General features: G+C 36.5%; 1 protein-coding gene across 1 annotated transcript in view; it reads right to left on the bottom strand.

The window, feature by feature from the left end:
• The window catches only part of b4galnt4a (beta-1,4-N-acetyl-galactosaminyl transferase 4a), a 128,882-nt gene that overhangs the window by 76,093 nt on the left and 39,445 nt on the right, over positions 1-13,344 (bottom strand). Inside the window, exon 2 of the mRNA XM_037978425.1 lies at positions 10,778-10,890. Within this exon, the coding sequence (XP_037834353.1) occupies positions 10,778-10,890 (113 nt within the window). The remainder of the gene's footprint in view (positions 1-10,777; positions 10,891-13,344) is intronic.

Genomic DNA, 13,344 nt, shown 5'->3' on the forward strand with positions numbered 1-13,344 from the left:
AGATATTTAAAGCAAAATTGAATTATTTGAATCCTCTCATAATATGGTATTACTGTATTACTACCAATTTATTTAAATTTTAATAAGTTTAAAGAGATCATTAGCACCTCACTAATTAGGTAAAATCCAGTGTAAAAATTGTCTGGGCAAATAAATAATATCTCTAAATTGCCAAGAAATATGCCTTTAAGTGTGAGTGCACTTGTCTTTTTGTCATTGTTAGCTCGCTGAGGGAATCTTTCCAGGGTCCAACTCTTGCCAAATGTCATCTGGGACAGCATCCAGCCTCCTGCATTTCTGAACAGGAGGAAGCAGATATAGCAAGTGGGTAGATGGAACAGGGCCTGGAGGAATGGTTTTGGCGTCTTGTATAATCAATACATTTGGCAAAAGGTTTTTACATGATCTTTGGAGGATTTTTACATGTTTTCCTGGTAAAAGGGTTTTAATTCTGTGAGATTCTCAGACTTTTTGCAAGCATCACTTTTTTAGGTGGATCCACAAAGTTCTGATGATGTTTGGGTTGGGGGCCTGTGAAGGTCATGGCAAAACCTTCACTTGTGCATTTTGATGCCATCTGTGGACTTGGAAACTTGTTTGCAATACAATACAGTCTGATACAATATGATATAATTTATCATCTTCTTCAGAAAATGTGTTTTGGATTTGTTGAGCAAGATTTTATGACCCACCCATTTCATTTTCAGCTGTTATACAGCATCTGATTCCTTCAAAAACTTGCTTATATTTAAAAGCATTGACACATTTTTCTGCTGATTCTACTTGTTAAACAAGAACATTGATCCAACTTTGTATCTACCAAAAACTGAGATGTAGAGGACACCAACATGAATGACCAGTGTTGATCCTGAGAGATCAATCAATTGGCGCCAAGTCGCTGTTTTTTGAACCGCATGAAGTCTTCAGGGATCAATGAGGAAGACAACCGAGAGGCTGTCTCACCCAAAGAGACACTGCAATATAGCAAATACTCAAGCTGAATGAGTGGAGGATAGAAATAAAAATAAAAAAATTTGTAGTTCAGTACTAGATACGTTAATGAATTGATATAACTCTTCTATATTATGCTTATTTGTTTTAATGACATTCACAAGTTTAAAAAGTGGGAATTTTAAAAAAAACTCTCAGTAAACTATAAAATACCTATTAAGAAAGTGCTACAACTAAAGTAAAACAGAAAATCCAAACCCTGCCGATCAGATTTTACACTTGTCCAAACTCTGGCAAACAAAATATGGATGAAAGCAGGAAATGTTCCTACAGGAATACAAATGAGGTGCTTGACTCTCTCCCTGAGACACACAGAAACACAACATGCCCACATTGCGATTTTTATTTCATTTACTCACACTCTATCAATCTATCCATCCAAGGTGCCATTTCTTTATCTCTTTTTCTTGACAAGCAAATTCATGGGCGGTAAAAGATTTGGCTAGAAAAATGAAGAGACAGAAAAGGCTTTGGTTTTTCCTATGTAGTGTTTTCCAATCTTATCCCTTCCTTTGTTCTGTTGTAAATCAGGTGTTTGTGTCTGTATGAAACATGAGAAAATGAAAGTGTGCACAGTTTCCATTTCCTTCAGTCAAATAGGAGCTGCATTGCTTTTTTTCACTGGCAAACACAAAGGCATCATTAGAGTACACTGTTAACGCTCCCTGCCACATTATTTTCCAGGACCTTGTTCTCTAAAAGCACTCAGAAATTAAATACTTAAACAAGTCTGTCCCTATAGAACTTAATGCATTTTCCATCTAATGCCTTGGCCCATCAGCTCTACTTGTTCTAAAAGATCTCACTGCTGGTGTTATACAGGAAGAGCTAAAACAAACATTATAGTGAAATCATATTTCAATAGTTGTTTTATGATCAGAACTGAGAGGTACAGGAGGAACAATCTAATGCCTATACAAGATCTAAAGTGTAGTGAGGAAAAATCAGTTTCCTCACCGCAAAGGGATTGAAGCATAAATCCAATGATCGAATTAGATCTCTTTCCATCCATTCATTATCTGCCACTTGTTCTGTTTCTTACTCTTACTCTTCTGTTTATGAATTTCTATTTAGTCCATTCAAATATTTTAGACTTCACTGACCTGTCTCTAAAAGGTTATACCCACAAAAAAGCAACCAAAAAAGGCAAATACTTGCTAGTATTGTGTTTCGATTCTTTCAGTAATCATCTTTATTTAGCATGTTAAAGAAAACATAAAACCAAAAAGTAACAGTCAGCTTATAAGAGCTTATTGTTAGAAACTGTTGGAACAGAGCTAGCTAAAAAAAAATCTAAAGGACACGTAGAAAGAGCATTTTTCATTAAAGTGCACAAAAGAACTGAGGGTGAACTTGCACTGTATTTCTCCTGCAGTGGTATTAAACCCAGTGTGAGTTGATTTACTCTTTTAATGGTACAATGTTCACTGTTTATTTCTTTCTGTGATATTTTCTAAACTTATTCTTAACTTGTTTTATTAATTTATTGTATTATATTGTACAGCCCTTTGGTTATGACCTGTTGTTTTTAAATGTGCTTTATAAATAAAATGACTTGACTTGACTCTCAATTTAAGATTTTAAGGACAAGCATAAAGTAGAATGCTTTCAAGGACAAAAAAGAAACAGGGATTTCTACTTCTTTAAGGATGTTGGAAACATACTTAACTTTCCATTCAGTAATTTTTCACATAGCATGTCTGCTTTTTTCTAACAAAGGCACACAGAGCTGTTTGTTGTCATCTAGTTGTGGTTAGCAGAGTGGACAGGAGCCCTCCTTGGAGTTTAATAAAAGCCCGTGGCTTGGCCCTCCAGGGTCTGTGAACCAACACCACATGCTGAAAAAGTGCCTGAGAGGTGATGTGACAATGAGTGAAGGCACCGTAACACCCAGAGGGAAAATAATTCTGGACTGAATCCCTAAATAGTTTGCTATAACCGAGCTGTCAACACTCTCAAGCTTGAAAAATGACGGCAAATTTTTTTTTTTTTTGCTGTGGGTGGAGTTGTAGCCACTCATCAAAGGCTTACGGCTGAAACAAGTTATTTGAAGTTAAATACTGTAAATTCATGGGATTGCATTATTTATCAAAGGGATATGCACTGTAGCTTAGGGACTACTATTTTCCAAAGTGTGTTTATATGAACTACACGGTTTATTCATATTATACTTCTAGTCTTTTGATTGGGTTAAATGAACACAAGGAAAGATATTGTAACTCTTATTGTACTTTATTTGGCAACTGTTCCAACACTGACACCACTCTGAAGATAAAGACTCAATAAATAATTGAACCAATCAGACATACTGTATAAATGGAAATGTCTGTTAAGATTATAATTTACCTTTTTCATTGCAAAATTTAGACTCTTACTAAAAAAAGCAGGTTTTAATGCTGCTTGGATGAAGAGTTGCTATTTTTATATCTCAGACTGTAGAAATGTGCTCACCTTCAAACAAAAGATGTCAAATTTCAGCTAAGGAAAGATGACTGACATCTGAAAATAGATGTTGGAGCGTTGAAAAGTATCAAATATCCTAAATAAGTTTACTGTGCGATAAAAGTAGTTTGTTTTTTAAAGTTTGTCATAGTCATTTGTTTGCAAACAGCCTCACATCTCCTTTTCTTACTTTTGACTCTCTTCTAATCAAGCTGTTGGCAAACATCCAGAAGGTACCGACCCACTGATCCACAACCAATGGGTCAATATTTTATAGTTTACTTTCCTGCCTACATTACAAAAAGAGGAGTTCACATCAATATCTCTATTACTCTCTGTTATATTCTCTACTTTATTTCTCTTTTACACTGTAAACCTGTAACTTTTTTTCTCAATCACCAAGCTCTAAGCACTCAGCTAATAATTAGGTGCTTATTGTGAGTAAATGTCAAACTTAAAGTCACCGAGTCAACAAGAATCAACCATCATGCATCCTTTTTAAGTCCTAAAAAATGTTAAAATACAAAATAGAATGGTAACCTTGAACGATTAGTCACATATTATGGCTCAAATCTGAATGTGAAATAAAGCTGTGACACTTATCTCAGTGGGTCCATTTACAGATTAGGCGATAAAGCCAAATACCCAGCTCGAGCAAAAAGCTCTCAATCATCAACACTGAGCTCATGCAAAGCAGTTTAGTGTACTTGACGAGCAAACACATGTTTATTTACTGGTAAGAACGTGCTCTGTGCTCCTCATTACTTTCAGGGAAGTCTTTCGTCGCCGTCAACACATCCGTCCCTTCTCTCCATAAACTATCGGCAAGGCCAGAGCCGTGCGAGGCAGCAGTATTTACAGCCCCGAAAGCAATTGGAGGTTAACAATGAGGCCTGGATGCTGCAGTTTATGGGCTGTTGTAAAATTGCCAGGATGATTAAAATCTCTGTCAGGTGAAAGACAATGGTGCAGCTATTTCTCTCAAGACTCTGGTGAAATATCTTCACACTCTCATCCTCCACTTCCCGCCTCTCATCTCAGTGACCTCATTTGCAGGCTTCTGCTTTGGATAACTGAGCTTTTACTGCCCGCTGTCTAAAGTCTGGTAAAGAGCACCAAGAGTTGATGGTCAAACATGTGTGAGTGTGTGATGTGTGTAATATATGACCCTTAAGGCAAAGAGTATAAAGTGTTTTGTCATATCTAGGGTTATAAAAATCAATCCAAAGAATGATACATCTAACGCCATGTTTTACATACGGGATAGGTTCTTTTGCTGGAATGCCACTGTTTCCTTTCTCCCAGGAAAGCAGCTGATAGGTAAATTCCCACCTGACTTTGTGAGCTTTCATACCAGATTAAATATTCATATAGTTGGGGTATCATCATGCATGTCAGTAGCTGCTAAAGATGTGTCTGTCATCTAATTCATATGGAACAGTGAGAAATTCATAAAATGATGCAGCAAGCTTCATTTTGGATGAAGACAAGTGTTTAGAAATGCTTTAAACTTTAAAATATTCCTTTAGAAAAGAAAATTAGCAAGACTCAGACAAAGAGTCCAAATGTATTTATGTAACAGTATTTGTGCTCTAGTAAATTAAATATTTTAAATAAAAAACTTGATATTCCTATATAAATTTGAGTGTTTATAAGTGTTATTTTGTTTTCTCTAAACAATGGGTTTTGAATACACCCATCGTTAAAAGCAAAAGGGTGATAATGTTTTTGCCCATGTTTATGTGTGTATTTCTGATAAACTGATAAACCAGTCAATCCAGGTAAAGATGGCCACTACAGCAAATTAATAATGCAGGCAGTTTTACAATTCCTGAGCTAAACATGGTTTTGCTTGTAGCTGAGAGGCATTCACAAAAACTTACTGCAAATCCTACATACTGCCCATGTTTGCTGAATTGCATGCAAAACGTATACAATTCAACTTTATTGTAATTTTGAAGCTGTTTTTTTTCTTTTGGTCCTGGTAATATATATATACACACACAACCATATATATATATATATATATATATATATATATATATATATATATATATATATATATATATATATATATATATATATATATGTGTGTGTGTGTGTGTGTGTGTGTATATATTCAACTTTCCTCGTTTTCTTTTATCACAGGTTCCTGACATCAGGAGATGAAGGGTTAGGCCTCTGAAAGCAATCTGCAGCTGACAGGAATAGCAGAAAGCAGAGCAAAGAATATGCCTTATCTCATTCTTATTACCAACTGACACACACACACACACACACACACAAACATATACACTCACATATACCTATGAATATGTATGAACCAAATGGCATAAGGACAAAAACACACTCTGCATTAAATAACTTAAATGCCAAGCTGTCAGCCTGTCTGAAAAAAAACAAACCACCTGGAGGGTGAGATGAAGGTGGGACACACACATAAACAACACACAAACACACTTTGTGACAACTTTATATCTATGGCAGATTTTATCTTAGAGAGAATACATATGGCCAGAAGAATCTTCTGATTTTTTATTTTTTATACACAAACAACAAAAAAAACACCATGAACCAGTTTCTATAATTGCCAACTGAGACACACGCTGTAAACTGTTTAAGCTGTAATTTTAGCAATTTGCAGTAAAAGAAGGAAAGGTGCAGAGCCAAACATTTGCTACCCTTTCACAGCTGCAGAAAGGAGAACAATTATCTCCTTTATAAAAAAAAAGGATTGCCCCCCTCATCTTCTCACCTGTCTTTACCTCTGATTTTGTCTTGTTTCCTTCTGTCAACTCATGTTTTCTCTTTTGTCTGTCCTCCACTTTTCCCACTCCCATCTTTATTTATGTCCCTTTAAACACTCACTGTGTTTCTTTGCTGCTGCCACAACCTTTTTTGTTCCATCTCACAACAAACAAAAGGAGGTGGAGGACACGTGTGCTGTGCCTTTATCACAAACTAACAGCCCTTTTAGCTTTTTACTCACAGAGACGTTGGAGGTTTTATTGTTGTTGTTCCATGAAATCCTTTAAACAGAGATGGGTGTACCAATATCTTTTTTTTTCAAGCAAGCAGATGTTTCCACTTTTAGACTGGTCAATTCTGTGTAATTGAAATAATGTCTTTCCATTTTTCTCACAATTACTATCTTCACTGAGGACCTTCTGGTCAGAATTTTTGTTTGTTTTCTTTGGAGCTAATTTACTTTTATCGTCTAAGACTTTAGAAATGAGAGCTTTAGAAGGCTCAAAAGCCTTGCAGTGCTTAAAAAAGTAAACAAAAGTGAAGAATCTTCATCTCAGAAACCTATAATACAACATAAGACTTGCTGATATAGCTCAAAATACTTCATGAATCAGTAGATGGATTTTAAAGAAATTCTCAGAATGTAATCATTGGGTTGGCATCTACAACTCATTAACTTCTGGCGTCAACCCAATTCAAGATAGCCGCCACAGCCAATCTATCTAAACAAACACAAAAACGGCTATAACTCAGCCAGATTTACAGATACTTAGCAAAAATTTGGTGTGATAGTAGCTGGGAGTCGTTCTCAACACATACTCTGAGTGCTACACATCTCGCAAGATCTCACTTGGCATGTCAGTGTTGGCTCAGAAACAAAGTCTGAAGAGAATAAATCTATGGAACACATGCACAAAAATTACAGTAACCGGTCAAGAATTGATGGAACACAGATCGCTTCTGTATGGATATGTAAATTGTAGATGAACAGAGACAGTTTTAAAGCTGAGCAGGAAAGTCTGAAAGGTATGCTCTGTTAACATGCACACACACACATGCACCCCTAAAACAAAAGAACGCAGCGCTCTCTGCAAATAAACGATAACCATAAACGGAGACCAACCATATACTCTGCAGGTTGTAAATCCAAATAAGTACTTCCTGCAGTGGATTGTTTTTATAGCAACTGCGATGATTTAGTGAATGTTTACCGTGGCACTATATGAGCTCAGTTCATTTAAGTAATCATCATTTAAAGCTAACCAAATCTATCACATGGCGTTTAGGAAACGTGCGACAAAGCAGTGCAAATAAAACTCAATAAAGAGCGCGCTATAAACTTTCTGACACATTTTAGTGACTTCAGCAAAGTGCTTACAGTGCAGCAGAATATCTGAGCCTCGAGGCACGAGTCTGATTTATTCTGAGAGCAGATTTCATTTGAGTTTTACAGAAATGCTTTAACACCATCAAGCAGGTTTGCAGTTTGGAGTCTGGCTATTCAAAAAGAAAAAGAAAAAGAAAAAAATCTCCGCCAGCTTTCCCTTATGACTCTTATCTCTTCAAGCACATTTCCTCAAGCTTTTCCCTTAAATCAATTTTGAAGACGACTGCATTTTATGAAAAAAAGATAGACCATTTTCTTCTCCCAGTTGGTCCCCTCAGCAGGTCGACAGCTGCAGAGCGATAATGTAACAACCTGGGGTTTCACTTAAACTCCTGCAAACTACTTGTATGTTGTGTGTGGTATATGTAGGTGAGGTCACACTTTAGAGGGTTTTACTATAATGTTACATCTGTCAGAGTCAGAGAGGGGCAGGAAGTTCATTTTAGTCAAACCTTAAAATATTTTAATTGTTGTTTATGACTGTCAGCTACTTCTACACCAAAATTAAACTCAATATTTGAAAAATCTGACTGAGTTATAGCTATTTTTCTGTTTTCTAAGGTCAGTTGGCTGTGGCAGTCATTTTGAATTGGGTTGAGTCTAAAAGTTGATCAGTTGTAGATGCCAAGTACTACATTATGAAACCTTCATTAAAATCCATTCTTATTTATGAGATATTTAGCTGAAGGTACAAACAAACAAACAGACACGGGCAAAAATGTTTTCAGTCTGCCTTCGGCAGCCAGTGATGATCATGTTGAATTATTTGTTTTTCCGGTAACAGAATCAGATCTGATCTATGTATTTAAATCTCATGAATAGAAAATAAATTTGCTGAATCCATTAACACGCAATTATAAAATTTAATTGCCATTTCTAAACTCACTTTTTAAATTACAACAAATCTGCTGGACAAATTTTGTTAAAAGATCATCACAGTTCCAATTTCTTGTAGGAGACATTTGATTACAGCTTCATTAATTCAGCAGAGTGCGCTCCAGTTTTAAGTATTGTATTTGATTAGCGCTCCTATTTGAATATTTTTGTCTCACGGTTAAATTAATGCACACAGCTCTGAGCAAACTAACAGCAACCAGTCAACCATGTTAAAGCAGCTTGTTCAGCATCACTAAAATACTGTCAACATAGAAATACGTCATGTTGAACCCAGAGGAACAGCTAAAAATACTACATTTTTAATGTAATTTAGTACACACCACTTGTGTGCTGTTTTTAATATTACAATTACAATTACAGATACAATGCAAGTATCTGATTGCATTCAATGCTCTTTAAGTGTTGTCTGATTTTTAGATCCAAATAAGTAGTGAACATGTATTTACTGCAGATTGTCTGCCTTCATGGCCTAAATCTTTAGCAACTCAACGAGTTTTGAAGATACCTGAGCCTCGGGCAAGATGCAACTTTGAGATAGAGTTCCTGTCAAAACGAGTGGCAGGTGATCTGATCAACTGAGGTTTGGGAAGAAGACATCAATAATGGATTGCCTGCCTGAAGGCCAGATGATGAAAGGTGACTCTTGAGAGTATATAGTCTTTTTGCTTTTCTAAAACTGGAAAAAAAAAAAAAACTGTTATGTGCTACAAGTATTTATATAAGATGTCAGTATGGAATAAAATATAACTTTATTATTCATGTAATTGTTCCACATTGTATATTAGAAGAACAGTGTTTTTTGAATGTATTTTAATCTTACCTACATATCAAAATGTGTTGATCTGCAGAGACTAGAAAAAAAATATTCAGAAAAAAAAAATAAAATCAGAAAATCATTTCTTCTTGAATAAGGGAGATGCTCTTTATAGGCAAAATATTCTTCTTTGAAATTCAATTAAACAGAATCTCAAATTAAGCTGTAATTTTTTGAAGGAGTAATCATGAAAACTGTGGGGAAAGGGGGTTTGGAATGACATTTACAATGTCTGTCTGGTAGAAATATAGGCTTGTCAGTGTCAATCGTAGTTGGTGTTAGTGTCACTGAGGAGCCAGGAAAACTCAGCTTCACAAAAATCTGTCCTGTGTTTCATGAGATATTTTGCTAACAGTCATACAAGGCTGACTCTAATGGTTAATGCCAAAGTTTTAAGCAAAGATACTATGCAATGTGTACAGAATGATGCGCAGCTACTACCAGACCAAATTTTAGTTAAATCCCTGTAAAACTGGTTGAGTTACACCTATTTGTGTGCTTTTTAAGGCCATTTGGCTATGGTGGCCATCTTGAACTGGGTTGACTTCAAAAGTCATTTAGTTGTAGATGTAAACCCAATGGTTACGTTCTGGAAGTTTCATTAAGATGTATCTAGCGGTTCATGAGATGTGTTGACAAACAGACAGACACAGCTGACTCCAACAGCTGATAGGAAATTTTTAAAAACAAATTTTGTACAATCTATTAGCACTCAGAGTTGAAGTTGTGGATAACTCTCAGCTACACACACACCATATTTCAGCTCAGTATCTGTAAAACTGACTAAGGTATGGCCATTTTGTGTTTGTTAAGGTTGCTTGGCTGTGGCAGCCATGTTAAATTAGATTTACTCCAGAAGTGAAGTTGTAGATGTGCATTCAGGGATAACTATGTAAGAGTTTCATTAAAATCCACCAAGTGGTTCATAATATATTTAGCCAACTTCACAGATAAACAAACACACACACAGAGACACAAGCAAAAATATTATTACACTTTCACCTGCAGCCGCAGGCAATGATAAACGTTAAAGAAAATGTTAAATTGTGGAACATATTCACAGTGCAAGTTTGTGTTGAAAACCTAAACTGTCAAATTTGCATCATTAAAAGAACATTTTTAAGCAATAAAATCTGTTACTTACAAAGCCAAAGGTCCTACTGTTACAATAAAATTTATTTCCTCTTCTGCATTATATGAAAATACTTTTACTTTTATTTGGACTGATGATAAAATATTTTGAATTATGACAGGATAGGAGTGGACAGAGCACTGAACGGATTATGAGAGGATTTCAGAAATGTCTGATGATAAATAGAACTGTAATCTGTAATCATTTTTGCCCTGATTGGTCCTCCACTCATATGTACAACAAACCTTGTTGCTGCTTCGTCAGGAGGATGTGGGCCGAGTGGTGAATGTGTTTTTAAGCCGAGACTGACAGTCCTATTTTGTGAGACAGAAAAGATTAAACTCACTGCTGCCTCGTCCTCTCTACTGTCGCTGGTGTCTTCACTCCTGTGGTGTCCGGCAGAAGAGCGAGCGTCCCTCTTTCGACTGGCGTCCGTCCCGTCCGTCTGTCTCTCCCCATCTGGACCAAAAAGAAAAAGAAAATATGGACCCTGCTCAGATAGCCAACGAGCACCACTATTATCACACTTGTCATTGCCTTCATCAGCCCCACAGTCATCCTCCCCACCTCCATTTTAATCACCATCATTAATGGCATCGTTGTCATTCTAATCTCAATTACTTTCATCACCACTAGCATGATTATAATTACAAATATCTCCATTTCTATCATTATAGTGGAGGTCAACAATAATTTTGTAATTTTACTAATTTTTCTGCTGCTGTCATCAAATAAGTTTTCTAATGAGATTTAGAGGAAAAAAAACGTAATTGGAAAAGTGAAAGGAGACAAGATGGAAGAATATTAAAAAAAAAAGAAGAAAAACAGCCAAGAGGGAAGATGTGAGGAAAGGGGAGAGAGAATAAAATAAAAAAGGATGTTATCGACAAATGGAAGGACAGAAAGAATAGGTTTTCTTGCTGCAAAAGCTGGAGTGCTGTCATGTCACAGATGGATTATGGGAGTTTCACTGCCCAGTGATGACAGTTGAATTGGCCGGGAGTGAACAAGCAAAACTTTAAGCCACTTGCTACAAGTGTGGCACATGAAAGTGTGGGTGTTTGTGTGAGTCTATCACGGAGCATAAATAAATTTTTTTTAAAAAGCTATCAGTTTGTGGTGCCAGCAAAATACACACATAAACACTCAAACAAGCATGCACTGTCAGGGATGATCAAACTGGAGCACAATTCACTACAGAGCAGTCACGAGACATTCAGCACTTTACGAGATCCTAGTTATTTGGAGTTACAAGAACCAAATGGATACTCATAAGAGTTACTGTAAAGATTTCATCCTCATTTTAAAGAAAAAAAAAAGGGAAAATCCATATCCAATTCACTCAAACCTCTTTTTATTTGTATTGCACGTTATCCGATCCCATTTGGCTGACATGGTCTATGACTGCACAACACTGGCGCAGCATGGATGGCTTCCATAAAAGATGGCGCCTGTGCTATTGACTCGCTCATAAAAAGTGATTGTGACTGAGTGTACGACGGGTGGGGGTGACTTTGTGGTCTCCTGCAGCTGAATGCATTACAGTAAAATCGGTTCATTACTGTCTGCTGGACTATGGTGGCTGGAGTTTACACACAGTCGCGCATCCATTTACATGCAGGTATCCACAAACACGCACAGATGTGCATGATCTCACACACGCAAAAGGGGCAGAACGTGATTAAAAGACAAAAGAGGGAAAACTGGTGGCTGTAAAGCATAATGAGAGCTAATAGCTTTCCAATATGTCCCCTTAACAGCTAGTCTGAGGGGGGTGAATTGAAGTGTGGCTGATGGGTGGAGGGGCTGAGCTGGTGAGAGAAAGATGGAGACTGAAGAATGAGCACAGTGCCTGTGAATGTTTCTTCCTCGCTCATATTTTGGAAAAGAAAATGAATGAGGACAAACTAAATCCAGAAAAAAAGGTGCAAAAGTGAACTTTTTGTCCCTAAACAACCTGTTTTGCACCTTGTAAAAGTCTCCAGAAAATTTAATCAGCACTGATGATTTGTTAAACTCATTTTCTTAGATATCACTTTGCCCGTCTCCTATCATTCCGTTTGCAATTATAATGAGTCCAGACAACTGTAATGAAATGTGCTTTGATCTAAAAATAATCTCCTTTTGTGAAATAAAAGAAATACTGATGAAATATTTTTATATTCACAATGAATTACCATCTTAAACCCCTTTTCAAATCTTGTCTTCTGTGTAAGAAAGACAAAAACGGATATAAGCTGATAGGAATAGAAGAAGATTTAAGCAGGTGCAGCATTTTACATTTCAAACAAGGCAACCAGCTACATGTGTGCTGCGAAAGCCATCCACCTGGAGCTGAACCTAACATAGTAAGTAAATCATCTGATGTATATCACCGCTTCACAAAAAGCCAACCGTTAAACTTTATCTCATTTAAGTTCTGACTTACGAGGTTTTGACCCAGAGCACATCAGCTTTCAAGTTTTAAATTCACACTAAAACCGGTTTGGATAAAAATTATAGAAAGTAAAAACTTATTTTGCAGTACTGCACAGTTTCTGTTTATTACCTTCTTGAACATTTTTCATTTTTTTGCTTTATTGTGCAGAGATCCCCAGCAGGCACTGAGGAAGTTTTCAGCCAAAAGTAAAGCAATTATCATTCATTAGAATTAGTATCTTCAAATGCAAGCCCATGGTTCCGGTCAGAAAAGGGTGGAATTCTATCTCCGGGTTGGGAGTGAATTGCCTCAGGTGGAGGAATGTAATTATTTGGGTCTTGATCACAATGCAGAACAGAGTGGGAGATTGACAGGTGGAGTGTCTGCAGTGAGTGGAGACTGTTCTGACCTGCTGTGGTGGAAAAAAAAAAAGCTAAATTAAAAGGAGCCCTTAATTTAAAGTATTGTGTGTAATGTATAATCCTCTATGCTTT

This window comes from Kryptolebias marmoratus, linkage group LG11, assembly GCF_001649575.2.
Source record: "Kryptolebias marmoratus isolate JLee-2015 linkage group LG11, ASM164957v2, whole genome shotgun sequence".
In the NCBI taxonomy this organism is placed as follows: domain Eukaryota; kingdom Metazoa; phylum Chordata; class Actinopteri; order Cyprinodontiformes; family Rivulidae; genus Kryptolebias; species Kryptolebias marmoratus.